We start from the raw sequence: 18,473 nt of genomic DNA, 5'->3' as shown, positions 1-18,473 counted from the left end.
GTGCCAGGCTCCTGTGGTCCATACAGCTTCTCCAGTGCCCAGCTCCATTAGCATTCTCCCAGCAGTCTTCTAGCAGAGTGCCTCCAGTGAGACACCTTCCTGTGGACAGCTTTCCCTGGCACCATGGATTTCCAGCGAATTCCACTGGTGCAGCACCATAACAACTTCTCTGCCATTCAGTGTGCTATACCTGTCCCTCTCCAGAAGGTCCGGGCCTCAATCTGGGAGTGGAAGAGATCTCTTCCTGGAGCTCTGCCTCAGCCCCAGGTAGTGGCTATTATATATTACAGTGTGTTGTATTATTTACATTATATCTGCTACTAAAATTTAAATTGTATCTATTATATTTTTATTTTATCCTCTTTAGATTTCTTTACTTCTTACTAGCCCCCAGGTTGGAAAACCATGACCCACAGGCCAAATCTAGCCCACTGCCTGCTTGTGTAAAAAAAAGTTTTATTGGAACACAGCCATGCTTGTTCATTTACATACTGTCTATGGCTCCTTTCATGCTACAACAGCAGAGTTGAGTAATTGCAACAGAGACCATAGGGCTCCCAAAGCCTAAAATATTTATTTTTCTTTACAGGAATAGTTTAATCACCCCTATACTAGCCAGTTCTTCATTATTCCAATCCCCTGTTATGGTTAATAATTTTTCATATTAAAATTTCCCTGTTCAAATTACTGTGTGGTTTCTCTAACCTGCTTGGACCCAGTCTAATACATCTCCAACCTCTCTGTCCTCTCTTCACAGTCCATTTTCAGGCTCACCTGCCCCTACCTGTCCCATAATGTGAGTGCTCCTCAAGGCTCTCCCCTCTACTTTCTGTAACAGCCTCTCTAAGTGACTCATCTTCTCACCCGTCTTCAGTTATCAGGTTTGTGGAATTAACTAAAGAAACCTCAGGTAAAACTGGAGTCAGGATTGGCCTATAGGGAGAGCTCTCACGCCCAGTCATGTGTCATCAATTACCCCAAACTGGAAGAGATGTTTGCCTACATCTCCTACTGGAGGGTGTTCACTAAGCAGCAGGAAGAAGAAAACTGTCCACAGCAGACAGTCCAGCCCATCAGAGCCAATTCACAGTGATCACTTGTTTAAGGTGGTCCCCAACAGGCCATAAACTCTGAGATGGCAGAGGTAATTTCTGCCTGGCTCCTTGCTGGACCTCAGCACAGTGCCTAGTAAGTTATAGGAATACCATAAACATTTGTCCAAAAAATATGTGAATGAATAAGGAACAAAACCTGTGAATGGCTTTTAATACAGGTGTAAAACTCTACTCAAGTATCAAGTAACTCAATAATAAGCATGTGACAAAATCCGATTAGAGAATCTAATGTTTAATCAGTAGAAATTTGTATTGTGTGAACAAAATCCCCTCCTTTCCAATTGCTATAAAATATATTGGTTCAAATTGAGATTGAGATCTGTGTCTTTCATTCAAATGGAAATGAATATCCAGAAGAACAGAACACATTACGGTGTGCAGTCAGGAATCACAGACAGATATTTTGTTAAAATATTCCCCACCCGCACCCCGGGGAAACCAGATATAGGCCTCAGATGGCAGAGCTGGAAGGGGTGACTGACCAGGGAACCTGCTTGTTCCCAGAGAATTTCCATGGCCTTAATTCAAGACAGGATTAAATACTTTAATGAGTAGGCAAAACGAACTGTGCTAATCTGAGAAATTCATTGCTACCCTGGGAGTTAATATAACTAACCCAAATCATCAAGAAAACTATATTCTATTATCAATTAACACTCAAACACTAAGAATTATGCTAGTTATCATTATAATTTAAAATAAATAGAATAAAGTGACTCTCCTGATAATGTCCTCAGGGACCAATTGCTTCCGTTCCTTTGGGGGAAGGAATTCCTAAAGAGGAAGGATTCCCCCCTCCCCTCCAACTGTCAGATTCCAACCGCTCCTCTCCTGGGTAATCAGCCGTAGAATATTTCTCTGACGCCAATATTTGACCTCCAGGAGAAACTATGCGGTAACCGCCTAATCATGATTGGGGGAAAATGAACCAGGGTCTGGACTTGGGCACGGGGAGAGAAAGGACTTGGGAGATTTCACGGTGGCCAGAAGGGGTGTGAGAGAGCTGGTCGGATGATCCCAAAGGCCCTAGATCCCAGCTGGTTGAGGATTTGTTGCGTATCTGGTGCGAGATTCAACTTCTCTCCGCATCCAGGCACGCTCACTGCCTGTTAGCCCATGTCCAGATTTAGACTACATTTCCCAGAAGGCTCTACTCCCCGCGCTGTCGTACTTTACTGGGGCGTGTCTTGGAAGAGAAGCTAGTCCGTGAGCACCGGTGGGGCATCTCGCTCAGCTCGAGCCTCACTTGCCTCCCTGCAAGATGATTGGGGTCCTGCTCCTGCTCTTCCTTCCCTTTCTCCTGTACATCGCTGCACCCCAAATCAGGTCTGTGCAAATGTATTGCCATCTCTTGAGAAGTCTTCGTGGGGGGGGACATTAATCCTTATCGAAGCCCTGTTCTTCAAAAGAAGGAAGAAGGAAACCCCACTATGGGGCTCCAGGTAGGGGAGTTCGGTTGGTCGGAGGAGGACTCGCTGTCCTGGGTGCGGGGAGGGCGAGACCAGAAGACCCCAGGCTATGCGAAGGGGCTGCAGTTCGGAGCACCTTGCTTTGTTTCTCCTGGCCCCTTTTTTCGTCTCAGCAGCCCTCCTTTCTGGCTCCAGGGACCCCGAGGGCAAGGCTACTTCAAACACAAGTTTACATCTCTGGAGGCTTCAGATCCTAAAATGGGATGTGGCCCTCAAGATCGTTTTACTCTTAGCTCCCAAGCCTTGAACCAGACCTATCTAGCTTCTTCTTTCGAACCTCTGAAGTACAATGGAGCGACTTGACTTTTTGCTTTTTGAAACTGCCCCTCGATGTGAATTGTGGTATCTTCAGCTCGCCCCCTTGTTGCTGTTAGATTTGCTCTTTCGCTGGGCAGACGTTGTAAAGCAGAGAAACGAAAAGGTTTCATCTGGAGCTGTATCCTGCCTTCGTAGTAGGGCTATCCGGGGCTCCGAATCCTGCCCTCGGGGTTGGGGGCGGGGTGGAGAGAATGAGGGTCGTGGTCTCTTGACCATGTGACGCATCAGCCAATGGCTCGCTGAGCGCCCCAGAGAATCCGCAGTGAGCTGCACAAGAGGCAGATTGCTGATTGGTTCTGAGTAAGTCACCAGTAGTGACGGTGGACCAGTGACTGAAGAGACACACTCCTTCCCTGGGTGGTGATGGAGGCGGAGTAGGAGGACGCTATCACTGTCGGATTGGACCTGGAAGGCCCGCTAAATCACACTGCCGTTTATTACCACATTCACTTCTTTCCTCCCCACTTCCCTCGTGCTCCTCGTCCAGTTGTTTTTTCCTCCCCCGTGAACACCCAGTGCTCCCACCTCTAGGCACATGTGGGTGCCCATATTGGGATGAAAACGCTGCTTTTTTCTCTTTCTGCCACAAGATCCTCTTATTCATATAGAATCACAGAAGCTGAACCTGAACTGAAAATAGAGCTCATACCTCAAAGAGATTTTTCTAAGGAAGGTTATTCTCCAAGGGTCATGTTCCCAACCACCTAGCTAGTTCATGGGAGTTAGACCAGAGCTGGACTTTAGTAATGGATTGTCTTTTTCCTTCCTGCTGGTTAAGAAGGAGGAGCTGGGTAGAGGTCTTGATATGTTGTAGCTTCTGGACCTAAAGCTGAACAGATGTGGGAAATTGAGCAGGGAGGCTTGTTCTGAGAAGGAATATGGTTCATGAGCACCTTGAGTCAGTTTGCTTTCTTACTGGTCTGTTTGTTCTAAGCAGGAACTTTGGTGGCTAGAAGTGTGTACTTTGCAATTCCAAATTCAATGAAAATGGCTTAAATGTTCTTTAAAAATGCATCTCCTTGTCAACTGATTCTTTTGGTTTTTTTTCAATTTTATTTTTTATTGAAGTGTAGTTGATTTACAATGTTAATTTCAGGTGTAGAGCAAAGTGATTCTGTTATACATATACATATATGTATATATTTAGATTCTTTTCCATTATGCTATTACAAGAAATTGAATATAGCTCCCTGTGCTATATAGTAGATCCTTGTTGTGTATTTTATATATAATAATGTATATCTGTTAATACCAAGCTCCTAATTTATCCCTCCCCCCTCAACTAATTCTTTTAAATTGAGTCCCAAGATTTGTAGAGAAAAGAACAATCTAAATCCTACTGACCCTTGTTTGTGCATTCATTCCTTTGGAGAAACAGAATAGATAGTGCTTAGGGAAGATTCAAATTAGTTAACCAGGACTTGGATCTCAGCTCCCCTTTATATTTATTTATATCTTTTCTTTGTCTTATTTTTAACTGCATGTATGTATGTAACTGTTTGTGTTTTTTTCCTGTTTGTTTTGTCCCAGATTGACAAACTTTCGTAATTTTAACTTTTTGTGTTGGGTTAGCTATTTTATCAAGGTCTTAAAGTGCCAGTTATGGACAGATTAACATAAGTGGACCTGTTCTGTCTTTTTCTAGACTGAGTCCTATGACTTCCTAAGCCTAAGGAGGAGCTCAACCCAAGGCCAGGAGCCTGGCTAAACAAATATTCATCCAGTTTTTGTACTGCAGGGAGCAGTTCTAAGGTTTGCCCTTATAATAGACTCCCTTCTGCCCTCAAGCAAGAGCAGAAAAGTTTGAACATGAAAACTTTAAGCAAGAACAGAAAATGTTTGTTTTCTTTCCTTCAACCTAAATCTATAAAAGTACAGCAGTAGAGGGAACCAAAGCAACCCTCAGCCTTGAGATCTACAGTCATGGGAGTGTTGCAGGAACCTCTGGCTGAGAGTGAAGGAGAATGAAGAACTGATGAGCTCTTCTCTGTCTGCAGGAAAATGCTGTCCAGCGGGGTGTGTACATCAACCGTCCAGCTTCCTGGGAAGGTAGCTGTGGTCACTGGAGCCAACACAGGCATCGGGAAGGAGACAGCCAAAGAGCTGGCTAAAAGAGGCAAGTTCATCTGCTTCTAATTCCCTCCTGCTACTGCCTTTACCCCTCACAATGATGACCATTCTAATTATTTCCTCCCAGTCTTGGAATTCAAGAACATTTCAGGGGCCCCACTGATTTGATGGTCTGATACTAGTACAGTGGTCTACATATCATGGGCACTTAATGAATATTATTGATTTATTTATTTTTCCTGATTTGTGTATCAGATACCTCTGTCGTGAAGTGGGAGTAAAATTCCTTTCTTTAAGAAAACAGTAGAAAATAACACTTAACAGCTGTAGTAGGTCTATGATGCTCACTCAAAAGCAGAGCTGACAGTTTGTCTCTTTTATACATTGTTTGACAGGAGCCCGTGTATATTTAGCTTGTCGGGATGTGCAAAAGGGGGAATTGGTGGCCAGAGAGATCCAGACCATGACAGGGAACCAAGAGGTATTGGCGCGGAAACTGGACTTGGCTGATACGAAATCTATTCGAACCTTTGCTGAGGGCTTCCTAGCAGGTAAGAGTAGAACTGGAGACTATGATTGGTAGTCTTAGCCAAAATGAAAAGATTTCTCTGACACACAGAAATGCTAGACAAAATATAACCCAAAACTTCTGATTCATAGCTGAACTCATCAGTAACAAAGGGAAATCCTCAAGAGGTGGAAACAAAAAGAGAATTCAAAAAGTCATAGCAGGGCATAAGAACTAAAGCCAAAAGTCTCACAGTTGTACCAGAACCCAATATGGGCTTTAAAATCTGGAGTCCAAATACCCACACAGGGATAGGTGATGAGGCCTCAGGCTCTTGAGAGCTAGGTTGCTATATCTGAGGTTCCACATAAAGTTGAGACTCACAAAAAGCCATCTGGTCCATGGTACAGGGGCTTAAAAAAAAAAGAAAAAACCCAGGCCATCAGCTCAGGGACATGACAAAGAAGTTTATCATCTCTTCAGGACATGGATAAAGAGTCATCTGCAAGATATTAAAGCTTCAAGCTGGCATCATCTGTGGAAGGAAATTCATTCACACCACTGAATGGTGCAAGAATCTTGAGCTGAGAAATTAACACAAAAACCTGTAGAATCACATCAAAAGCAAATCCAAGAGCACTCTGTAGGCATATTCCCTCATAACCCAGGGATCTAGGCCTCCCAAGGAAAACAGCTTCCACTGATACACATTTGTAGTCAGAAATTACAGACTACATGAGAAAATAAACCGTGAGAGAGAGTTGGCAGATGCATCAAAGAGGCGAAACCTTTATTTCTTTAGGGGCTTGAATTGTAGTGGCAGCGGGGCATACAGAACATCCTTTATTCTCTTGCTTTGAAATTTTCCATTCAGCTTGGGAAGTCTTTCTGTTGGGAGAGTTGCACAGAACCCTTCCCAAAAACAGTAAGTAGCTTGGAAAATGGAGGAAAGACTGAAAATATGCAGCCCGTTTTCAAAGCCTGGGTGTGGGGTCGATTTCTAAGATGTAACAGCTGTGGCTGGTCACTTTCACATTCCATCTCCTCTTCCCTGCAGAGGAAAAGCATCTCCACATTTTGATCAACAACGCAGGAGTGATGATGTGTCCCTACTCCAAGACAGCAGATGGCTTTGAGATGCACATGGGAGTCAACCATTTAGGTAAGAAATCTAGTCCCACTACAAAGTTAGAGGGAACCTGAAGTTCTCCTTGGAAAACTTAGGGGTCATAATGAGCCTTCTTGGTGGTGCGATTGGACCTTTGGGCCATAATAGACCATAAGTGTATAATAAATAGTATGGTCCTGCCTGAAAGCTCAGGACTAAACTTGAGCCTTGCTCAAGGTTCCTCCCACTTTTTAATCTGTGCTTCAGATTCAATTAACATTAGCATATTTTTGAACAACCTAATTGGACTGTGGACTTGGTTGCTTTCTTTATAGTGATCCTTGTGGCCAGCATCAAGCAGAGGCTGTCCACTCTTAAAGAGTGATGTTAATCAAAGTTGGAATAAGATAGGACTTCATAGTCATGTTCACATAATCCAGACCAACCTCATAGAAGGATGTCTCATGTCTTTGGCTGTTTCCATTTCCCTAAACCCTCACTGAACTTGTTCTATAGTTGATAATTAATGAGGCAAAAAGCCTTATTCTTGAATTCTCTGCCTCCTATATCTGAGCCCTGCTCACTGCCACTCCCTTCAACTCCCCATTGGCCTTGAACTCTGTTAATTCTAGTTTTTCTCATAGGTCACTTCCTCCTGACCCATCTGCTGCTAGAGAAGCTGAAGGAATCAGCCCCATCAAGGGTAGTGAATGTGTCTTCCTTAGCACATCACCTGGGAAGGATCCACTTCCATAACCTGCAGGGTGAGAAATTCTACAATGCAGGTCTGGCGTACTGTCACAGCAAGTTAGCCAACATTCTCTTTACCAAGGAACTGGCCCGGAGACTAAAAGGTAGGCTTTGAAGAAATGAATGTGGAGACATGAGTCAATGGGAAGTAGCTAAAAGCCACGGGAATAGGAACTGTTTTCTGGAGCCCATCTCCCGGACAGGACCTGCTTCCATGGCTCCACCTGGGTATAGTTTTAGTGAGCAGCCCACAACTGACTACTGGAGGTGGCTGGCAGGAGATGGGAAGTCCTGACTTTGAGTCTGAAGGCTTGGCTTTGGCACTTGCTAGCTGTATGATCTGCAGCAAGTTGCTTAACTTTTCAAGACTTATTTCCTAACAGGGAAAGTGGGACTGCTTCACAGGTTGTTATTGTCATGATCAATTCAGGCCTCATGAGCAAGTCAAGGATTTTGACTCGTAGTGAAACTAGATAGAAGGGAGGGACCAAAACTGGCTACAACCATTAGGATAAAATAGGTGCTGGGACTGTGGGGTGGGGGGAGTGTCTCTCTAACAACAGAGGGTCAGATAAGAGGGAAATGTAAGCTTGAGGAGGGGAGTCCCCAGTCACAAATACGCAGAGGTCCTTAGCATGGTTTATCTGGATTTCCAATAAGGAGAAAGGAAATCCAAGGTGGCCAGTTAGAGTTACTTAGGAGTTGAGGCAGGCAGAATTCAGGCTCAAGGAATCAGACACAGGAGCCCTAGTGTTGGAATAGGATCATCAAACCATGTGGACAGCTGTGAGATGGGGAGGAGAGTCTGTTCAGGGCATAACATCCTTTATTTGTCAGCTCGGGGTAGATCAGGATGTTGAAAACTATCCAAAGGGTTGGTCAGGGAGCTAGGGTGGCCTGGAGGTGGAGAGATGGGCCCAGCTGTGAGGATCAGATAAAAGCAGAGGATACATGAGGAAGGAAACCCGATAGGAGTGAGGATTAGGAGGGAAATAGCTGTGGTATAATGGAAGAAACCTGGGCATGATGCAAGAGTCATCCATTCAACCACTCAACAGCCATATATTCAGTGCCCATGCTATTCTGTACACTGAATTAGGGCATTGGGGGTGGAGTGGTTCACGTCCAACGGAGGGGAGAGATGATTAACAGGTATTTATACAAATTCTCATTGTAAAAGTTTAAATAATATAGAAGTATATAGAGTTAAAGGTGAAAAAAAAAAACTTATTCTCTCTCTTCCCTCCTACTTTTCTCCTCTTAAGAAACCACTGTCAGCAACTTGATGTGCATGATGTGCACCTTTTCAGTCATTTTCTTGTGTGTTTACATATGTATGTATCATACATCAGGAACTTAAAATCCAACACAATATCTTAGAGATCTTTCCATGTAGTACATAGAGATTTATCCCATTCTTTTTGTTCCTGCATTGTGTTTCATAGTATAGATAGGCCTTAGTTTATTTATTCATTTCCTTAACAACATCTAAATAGTTTCCTTTTCGTTGTTATTGTTTAATTATAATTGTGATAAATGCTCTAAAATGGAATTACAAGGACCTATAATGGATTGGCGGGGGTGGTGGGGGAAACCTTTTTCAGTCTGAGGGATCAGGGAAGACTTTTCTAGGGGAGTGAGTTGCAAACTGAGCCCTTGCAGGATGATTAGAAATTAAATGGGTTACAGTGTGGGTGCAGTGAGGCAGCTGAAGGGGCTGAGGAACGTTCCAGGCAGAAGGAAGAGAATGCATGAAGGTCTGGGCTCAGTCTGAGAAGCTGAGATAAAGCCATCATAGTTAGAATGTAGAAAACGAGAGGAAAAGTGGTCTGAGCTGAGACTGGTAAGGTAGGTAGAGGTGAAATCCAGAGAGGCCATGATAAGGATTTTAGTGGTTATTCTAAGAGCAATGGGAAATCTTTGAAATGAAACCTTCTTAAAAACGAGGGCAGTGGGGGAGGGTATAGCTCAAGCGGTAGAGCGCATGCCTAACATACACAAGGTCCTGGGTTCAATCCCCAGTACCTCCTCTAAAAATAAATAAATAAGTAAACCTAATTACCTTCCCCCCAAACAAACCCCCAAAATAAAAACGAGGGCAAGGGTAGATGCAGCAGGTGATTTCTGTGGTTGAGGCAGGAAGTGAGGCTAGCTTGGAGTAGGGTGGTGGAGGTGGAGGGTAGTGGACACTCCTGAGAGATATTCAGGGCTTATTGATTGGAGGCGCATGGTGATGTGGGAAATCCTTAAGAACTAGTCCCTTGTCCCTGCCTGGTTGAAAGAGCAGGGAACACTGCAAGAATCAGGCTTGGCCTTAAATACATGAAGTCAGTTTTGGACCTCTGAGTCTGCATTACTCTGGGTCATCTAGAGTAGATGTCAAGTAGAAAGTAACACAGGTCCACAGTCCTTTATCTGCAGTTGTGAACTCTACAAAGGCCTGAAAGTTCAGTTTTTTCATAAGCTTTACACCAAAACCCATTTGGCAGCAAGACCTCACCTGTACTAGGGAGAATAGTTAATGGACACTATTTTAAATGTGAAAAAAATAGAACTAGGAGTCCAAAAAGGAACAAAGAAAATCACACTGACCTAACAAAATGTAGGAAGATACATATATCTATGTACTGTCTATCTATGTATGTATTATATTGCCTTTGTGAAATCAAAACAACTTGGAAAATTTTCTGACCCCAAGATTTCTAAGAGAATTAGGGACCTGAAATAGCATATGCATAAGTGTCATTTAGTATTTACCATGCACCAGGCACTATTCTAAACTCTTTTACATATGAACTCATTTAATTCTCAGAACAACTCTGTGAGGTGCAGGTATTATGAGAGATGAGGAAATTGAATCACATTTTCCATTTTACAGATGAGGAAATTGAGTCACAGCATCAAGAACTTGCCCAAGGTCACATATCTTCTGAGTTGTAAAGCTGGAATTTGAAACTGGGCACTCTGCTGCAAAGTCCATACCCTTAACCACCACTTTATACTGCCTTTTATAGTCAGTCAAGAGTTAAAATCAGCAGTTTGGACCATAGGTAAAAAATGTGAGTGCTATAAAGTTATAGAGTGAGTTTAGTGAGCCATGAGAACTCCAACATTTAAAGTTTGAGTAGAAGATGTTAAACTGGTCCAGGAAACTGGAGGAAGCATCCAGAAAGGTTACAAAAACTAGAAGAGGTGTGGTCATGGAAGCCAATGAAAAGTCAGTCTTAGGAAGTTAGTGGTCAACAATGTCAAGTGCTTCCAAGTGGTCAAGTCCTGGCTCTGCTGCTTCCTAACAGTTAATAACCTCTCTGAGCCTTAATCTTAATCTGTGATATGGAGGTATAAATTTCTGTGAGGAGTGCTTGTGATAGCATTGTGGGAAGGGAGTCCACGTGGGGCAAATGTTTATTCGTGTCCTCTGCTCTCTGGCCATTTGACAACATCAATCCTGTCTTCCCCTCTGTATGACACCCCTACACCAGGATCTGGCATTACAGCGTACTCTGTACACCCTGGCACAGTCAACTCTGACTTGGTTCGGCACTCATCCGTCATGAGATTTTTTTGGCGGCTTTTCTCCTTCTTCTTCAAGACCCCTCAGCAGGGAGCCCAGACCAGCCTCTACTGTGCCTTAACGGAAGGACTTGAGATTCTAAATGGAAACCACTTCAGGTATGAGTATATCTGTTTTTGAAGATGGAATTTTATTGCTCACAGGAAATAATATGGATTTGTCTGGTGTACCATACCCTTTAAAAAAAATACATTGTCCAACATAGCTTTTGTCTCTGGATTCTAGGAGTTTTACCTTTTAATAGGGAAATTTGACCATTCACATTTTTGGGGGTAACTGCTAGGTTTGATTTTATTTATGCTGTCTTATACGGATGATTCTGCTTTGTGGCTGTTCCTTTTCTTCCTACATTTTATGTCAGTCTAGCTTTCTTTGTTCCTTTTTGGACTCCTAGTTCTATTTTTCATGTTAAAAAGAATTTGAATCTGTATTTCTCTATTGCCTTCAGGACTAAAATAGTATCAATGGACCTCATTCTCGAGTAAGTGAAGACTTTTTAAACTTTTTATTGTAGGGAGTTTGAATGTACACAGGAGTAGACAAAATACCATGTTGAATCCCCATATACCCATAATCAGCCTCAATAACCATTAAATCAATGGCCAGTCCTGCCCCATCCTCATCCACCATCCCTTCCCATATTTTTCTCATCCCATATTATTTTGAAGCAAATCTTAGATATCACATAAGATCAAAATTTTAACATGTTTTACCTCCATCTTCAAGATATTATAGAAATAACCCAAAATTTTAGAGGAAGGACTATAAATAAATAAAGATTGAAATGAAAGGTAGACAGTCAGATCGTGAAAGGCCTATAATGCTAGACTTAGAGAGGAGCCCCAGAGTTGTTTCAGCAGAGAGACACACGATCTGGTCTGTGCTTTAGAAAAACATCCTTGGTAACTTTGTTAGATGAATGAATAAGTACCCCAAATGAGAGATAATGAGCTTCTGATTTAGGATAATGACAGTTGGAATGAAGAGAATGTTTTAAGTGAGAAAGGCCCTGAAAAGGCAGAATTTTTACCACTTGATGACCAACTGAGTGAGGGAATAAAGGAAGATTTGGTGACCTGGGTTCAAGCCTGACTTATTAGGAGACTGATGGTGACATTAACTGAGACAGCAAGTGTGGATAAATAATGTGTATAACTTAGGGTTCTTTGATTCTAAAGCAGTGGAAATGGACTCTGGCTAACTTAAGAGAAGAATTTATTGAAATATGGGGGTACTCCTGGGTCCAAAGGGAAGACTGAAGAGCCAGGTTTAGAACAGTCAGAATGGCCAGTCAGCGGGCCAAGACACTGCAGCTAGAGTGAGTGAACGTCAACTACCTTCAGTCTGTTTTGTTCCTCACCATCCACTGTCCAGGCAAGAGACAACTGGACCTCCTTCCTGCCTGATTCCGACCTCTATCCCCTTACCCCCACTCCCTTGGCTACTGGAGGACAGGCAGGCACTTGATTAACGGGCTCTTCAAGCTTTAGCCAAGAGAAATAGGTAATTCCATAGAAAGAAATCAGGTAGCTATTGCCAAAAGAATGTGGAATGGACGTTCAACCAAAGAATGACAATTGCCCACTGTCTAGTAAACGTGGCTCTTGTACATGTTGAGTGTGTTATTCATAAGAAATATGGGTAGAACTGTGTAGTAGATAGTTGGAAATGTGGGTCTGAGTGCAAGAAGATAGATTATTTAGTTTAGTACACTGGGATGATTTTCCAAGAGTGACTGGATTCTTTTTCCCTGGAAATTTTAAGAAAAGAAATAACCCTTTTTCTTGGTTTTGTCTTAGTGATTTAAATAAAGTCAACCTCAAATCCATAATTGTTGAGTTGACTTTTGAAAAGCCTTTCCAGTGCCATGGATTCTTAATTTTAGGCATTTTAAAGATCCAACGGCAACCACTTAGGCCACTGTCAAGACATGAACATAAAAGTCTGTCTTGATTGAAGCCATAGGACCTTTGCACTGATGGTGCTTTTCTGCCCCAAACTACTGATCTACTTTTTGTCTTTATGGATTTGCCTATATAAGTGGAATTATGTAATATATGGCCTTTTGTGACTGTATTATTTCACTTAGCATAATGTGTTAAAGGTTCATCCATGCCAAAGTATATATCAATACTTCGTTTTTATTGCCAAATATCTCATTTTATGGTTATATCATGTTTCTTTATCCATTAGTCAGTTGATGGGCATTTGGATTGTTTCCACTTTTTGGTTATTTGAATAATGCTGCTATGAACATTCATGTACAAAGTTTGTATGAACATTTCTCTAGGGTATATACCCAGAAGTGGAATTTCACTGGAACATGGGTCATATATTAACTCCATTTTAGCTGTTGAGGAATTACCAGATTGTTTTCCAAAGTGGCTGTACCATTTTACATTGCCACAAGCAGTATATGAGGCTTCCAATTTTTCCACATCCTTGTTAACACTTGTTATTGTCTGTCTGTCCTTTTGGTACTAGCTATCTGAGTAAGGATAAAGTAGTATATCACTGTGGTTCTCATTTGCATTTTCCTGCTAAGGATGTTGAGTATGTTTTTATGTGCTTATTGTCGATTGGAGGTATCTTTGTTGGAGCAATGTCTATTCAAATCCTTTACCTATTTTTAAATTGGATTTCCATCTTTTTATTGTTTAGTTGTAACAGTTCTTTCTATAACCTAGATACAAGTTCCTTATCAGATATATGATTTGCAAATATTTTCTCCCATTCTGTTGGTTTGTTTTTTCACTTTCTTCATGCACAGAAATTTTTAATTTTAATGAAGTCTACTTTATTTTTTCTTTCATCACTTGTGCTTTTGGTGTCATATCCTAGAAACTATTGCCTAACCCAAGGTCACAAAGATTTATTACTGCTTTCTTTTAACAGTTTTATAGTTTTAATGTTTAGTTTAGGTGTATGATCCATTTTGGTCAATTTTTGTATATGGTATGAGGTAGGGTTCCAGCTTCATTCTTTTGCATGTGGAAATCCAATTGTCCCAGAACCTTTGTTGAAAAGATGATTCTTTCTTATCTGAATTGTCTTAACAGCTGTATTAGTCCACCTTGGGCTACTATAACAGAATACCACAAACTAGATGGCTTAAACAACAGAAATTTATTTTCTCACAGTTCTGGAGGCTGGTAGTTCAAGATCAAGGTGCTGGCCGGGTTGGTTTCTGGTGAGGCCTCTCTTCCTGTCTTGTAGATGGCTGCCTTCTTGCTGTGTCCTCACATGGTCTTTCCTCTGTGTGCATATAGTCCTGGCATCTCTTCCTCTTAATAAGGACACTAGTCCTATTGGATTAGGGCTCCACCCTTATGACCTCTTTTAACTTTAAATACCTCCTCAAAGGCCCTATCTCCAAATAGAGTCATGTGGGGATTAGAGCTTCAACATATGGATTTTGGGGGACATGAATCAGTCCATAGTAGTGGTCTTATCAAAAATCAGTTGACCATAAATGTGAGGGTTTACTTCTGCCCTTTTCATTCTATTCCATTCATATGTGTCTATCCTTATGCCAGTATAATACTAATTTGATGACTGTAGCTTTGTGTTAAGTTTTGAAATTGGTCAATCTTTCACCTATACTGACTAGTACTTACCAAGAGCCCACTGGAAATGTCCGTATCATGACTGTGCTGATGCCATAAGCACATTGAAGTAGCTCTTGTTGTATGTAGTATTTGAATTATTTTTATAGCATTTGTTAGCTTAAAAGGCACTTTCATGTCCTCTGTGTCATTTGCTGTTCACCATAAACTTATGAAGAATTTAAGGCATAACACAGTGGATGCTGCAAAGGCTTACCGAACCAAGTCATTTCCAGAGGGTCAGACAGAGCTCCTTAGTCCTCAGTGATGGTCTCTTCAGTCAGAAATAGCAGGTTGTGCTGGCTGTGTTGGTGAGTTCCCTTAAACAGAAGTACTACATTTATAAGGCTTATTTATTAAATGCAAAGGTATCTTTGAGGGTTTTTTTTTCAAACTTGTATGTGTTTAAGAACCATCTAGGGAACTGATTGAAAACGGATTCCTGGGCCTCAACCCCAAAGATTTTGATTCATCAGGTCTGGGGTGAGGCCTGAGAATTGGCATTTCTAACAAGTTCCCAGAGGATGCTCCTGCTGCTGGTCCACGGCCCACAGTTTGAGTAGCACTGATATAATGGACATAGTGTGAGGAGTTTGCTTCATGTGGTTATTTCAGACTTGTCAACTCTCCCTTTCACCTTCAGAATTTGTTTAGATGGTCCATGAAGCAGTTTTCTAGAACTAGTCTAGTTATAAAAATTGCTTCTCACATGACTTCAAAGTTTGTGATTCCTTTTCTCAATCATTAAAAAAACAAACAAAAAAACCTTCATTCAACACCTGCTGTGTACTAGATGCAGGGACTACCAAAAAATGAGTAAAAGAATTATCCTTGAGAAACTTTTCTGGGTGGTAAAGAGTTGGGGTAGCCCTCCTGCATTTAATGGGAACTTAAAATAATTGGAATTACAACAATGAAGAGAAGGTATATAAAACATGTGGTACCTTGTTTTTACCATTTCTTTTCTGCTATCATCTTTTCCTTCTTTTGTTGGTTATGAAGCTGGCTTTACTTCTTTTTTGAATTTAAAGACAGTTCTAACTGCAGGTAGACCAGAAATAAGATGAATTTTTTTAATCACTCCAAACATCTATGACCAGTGTAAATAGCAGTATCCCAACTACACGACAGTGTACAAGGTCCTATAGAGTGGACCTTAGAGACATATTTGAACGAGATGGACATAGACAGGTGTCAGACAGGCACCACTGATATTACAGTTAAATATATACATGCAAAGGGGACTATAAATAAGACTAAATGATATACATTATATCTCAAACAAATCATCCTGCTCAGAGATGGTCTAGTGAGCTCTAAAATGGTAATTACATTTTCCCCTGGGGTAAAGATTGGAGAATGATGAGATAGGACAAACACTGGTCCTGTGAAGTGCCCAGAGCACATGTTATCCCTGGGTTGTATTTATGTTGTGTTCTTTATTGGCAGGCAGAGAGCAGACTCCATTCTTAACGCTGTGCTTTAAGCCTCTCTTTTTCCCTTCCAGTGACTGCCATGTGGCATGGGTCTCTGCCCAGGCTCGTAATGAGACAGTAGCAAGGCGGCTGTGGGATGTCAGCTGTGACCTGCTAGGCATCCCTGTGGATTGACAGATGATGGCAGTTGGACTCAAGAGAAGCTTGCAGCAGACTCCTCAGTACTCCCTGCTAAAATGATTCTCCTTCTGGATGGTCAAAACCTTGAGCACAAAGAAAACAAACCTTCCAAACTTACCTGCTTGACGTCTGATAAAAGCCCAGCGTACACTGCCGGATTCATCTAAATGTCTTGCATTTGTCCAGACTTATTTTGCTCCTGTTACTGCCAGAGTTACTAGAGATATATAGGATGAGTAGACCCCCATATGACCTCCAGGCTCCTATTTTCTTCCTGAAACCTACTACCTAGTAGAACCGAAGCAATGGCAGGGTTGATTTATGGCAATTTGGATTAATTTCTATCCTCTTTGTCCACAATGTAGTTCCTCCCAACCAAACAACTTTCAAGGGGGCCATACTGCAACCTGAGATAAACTCCAGGAGTCACAGTGGCTTGGCTCAAGAGCAGGGTTGTCCTTCACCTCTTAAGAAAAGTCTTATGGCACCAATATCTGGATTCTTCCTGGAAACTCTTAACTGAATCTGGATTGTGGCATGGCTTTATCTCTAACCTAAAGCCACTGCTGTTAAGACATTTTCTCATGCCTAGACCATAGAAGAGCCTCCTTTTCTAAGAAGTTGGTGGAGTTTAGGGGATGACAGAAAACGGGGGGAACCAGAAATAAAAATCAAACTTAAGCCGTCATTCATTTTCCTGCTATTTCTCAAACCAGCAAGAGGGTGGTGAAAAACAGTTTAAGAAGAATGGCCACCTGACTTCAGTTACTGACCCCAGACCCATGGAGGCCTCCTTTTTGTGCCTTAGTTTCTCTTAGAAAACCAGGAGAAGGGAAAGGCTATTTGGTGATTGTCCCTGCGTATATCTTTGTATGTGTTCTTGTGTATTTATGCAGTTGTGAGTATTGAAAATAGCCACAAAGGAACAGTATTAAACTGGACCCTAGTGCAGGAAACTGATCAGAGACAAAGCAAACCAGTGTCATTCAGTCTTGGATACAAATAGGTGGAACCGCAGAGGGACGTGAACTCTGTATATGCTTATAGCTACCCATCACGAAGCATATGGGTAGCAGGGAAGAAGTCCAAAAAAGAGAAGAATCCTAGAAGATAATTCAGGCAATGAAGGGACTAGTTAAGGATTTTAAAACTTAAGAAAAAAAAGCTAAAGATGGTAAAATTCAGCAATAGAAGAATTAAGGGTGAGCACCTGAGTTCAGACAAGACTGGTAAGGCGCTATCTGAACAAGCACAAATCAACCTGTCAGGAAGAACAAAACCCCAATTCTTTATTCAGCAAAATTTCTTAAGGACTGATACTAGTAATTAGTCAATTTAAAAATCTTGCAGGGCATTACCTTACATTATCTTGACAAGATTAAAATGTCTACTGTATTGGCTAGAAATCTACATTTTATTTGGAGAACTGTTATCAAAGGTAATGCTGCCAAAGGAAGTCAGGAATTGGCAATGTTCCATCACTTGTTTGGGGTATATTCTTCTAATAGAGTTTGTGATTTTCCTAGACTGACAATTATATGTTCACTTTGGTGGGAGTTTCAAGAGTTGTAGGACCACAGTCTTATATTTGTAAATAATCTTTTTGTTGAACTTGTTTGGACAAGTAAACTATACAGACATGGTCATTTTATGAAAAAATTGGAAAACTTTTGATACTAGTGTAGAACTGAATTAATATTTTACTTAATTTATACTGAATTGTCAATGACAAATAAAAATTGATTATTGATTATGTTTTTATTTACCAGAATACAAACTTTAAGAATTAAACAAATTTAATTTGCGTCAACAGAAGACAACAATTAAATGAAAGCTTATATTAGAGTCAAAAGAAGAAAATACTTCCCGTTATTATGGTTACCCAACCATTTCTCATTCTGAGGATAATTTGTTCCAGAGTCTAGTCTAGCCGTGGTACAGTTTCAGTTCAAATGCCATTAGCTTCAGTTGTGTGATAATTTATTAATCCACCCATTTTCTACTAATCTTCTATGATGCTGTTCAAAGATCACTTTTTCCATCCCAGCCTGTTTGTTACCTCTCATCTTTTTTCTTTTACACAACATATTCCACTGTTTATTTTTATATTGATTTGATTCTTTTTTTTTTAAATTGAAGTATAGTCGATTTACAATGTTGTGTTAATTCCTGGTGTACGACATAGTAATTCATTCCTTTTCATGTTCTTTTTCACTATAGGCCATTACAAGGTGCTGAATACAGTTCCCTGTGCTATACAGTAGGACCTTGTTGTTTATCTATTTTATATATAGTAGTTAGTGTCTACAAATCCCAACTCCCAATTTATCCCCTTCCACA

At 41.2% G+C, this 18,473-nt stretch overlaps 1 protein-coding gene across 3 annotated transcripts; it reads left to right on the top strand.

Annotated features, from left to right (window-relative positions):
• Positions 1 to 1,923: 1,923 nt before the first annotated feature.
• Positions 1,924 to 16,821, top strand: RDH11 (retinol dehydrogenase 11). 3 transcript variants are annotated; one of them, XM_072963272.1, is made up of 7 exons: positions 1,924 to 2,010; positions 4,900 to 5,018; positions 5,368 to 5,523; positions 6,538 to 6,642; positions 7,233 to 7,442; positions 10,821 to 11,010; positions 16,025 to 16,288. In XM_072963272.1, the coding sequence occupies exons 1-7, from the start codon at positions 2,006 to 2,008 to the stop codon at positions 16,125 to 16,127; spliced, it is 888 nt and encodes a 295-aa protein (XP_072819373.1). In that variant the 5' UTR covers positions 1,924 to 2,005; the 3' UTR covers positions 16,128 to 16,288. The 3 variants fall into 3 exon arrangements, with proteins under 3 accessions (XP_072819373.1, XP_006207006.1, XP_072819374.1); XM_006206944.4 differs by lacking the exon at positions 1,924 to 2,010 and adding an exon at positions 2,221 to 2,441 and having other exon boundaries at positions 16,025 to 16,821; XM_072963273.1 differs by lacking the exons at positions 1,924 to 2,010; positions 10,821 to 11,010; positions 16,025 to 16,288 and adding exons at positions 2,221 to 2,441; positions 10,217 to 10,363.
• Positions 16,822 to 18,473: the final 1,652 nt, after the last annotated feature.

Source organism: Vicugna pacos, chromosome 6, assembly GCF_048564905.1.
Source record: "Vicugna pacos chromosome 6, VicPac4, whole genome shotgun sequence".
NCBI classification, from domain to species: Eukaryota; Metazoa; Chordata; class Mammalia; order Artiodactyla; family Camelidae; genus Vicugna; species Vicugna pacos.
The sequence above is the reverse complement of the archived record's forward strand: the minus strand, read 5'-3'. Positions and strand labels throughout refer to the sequence as shown.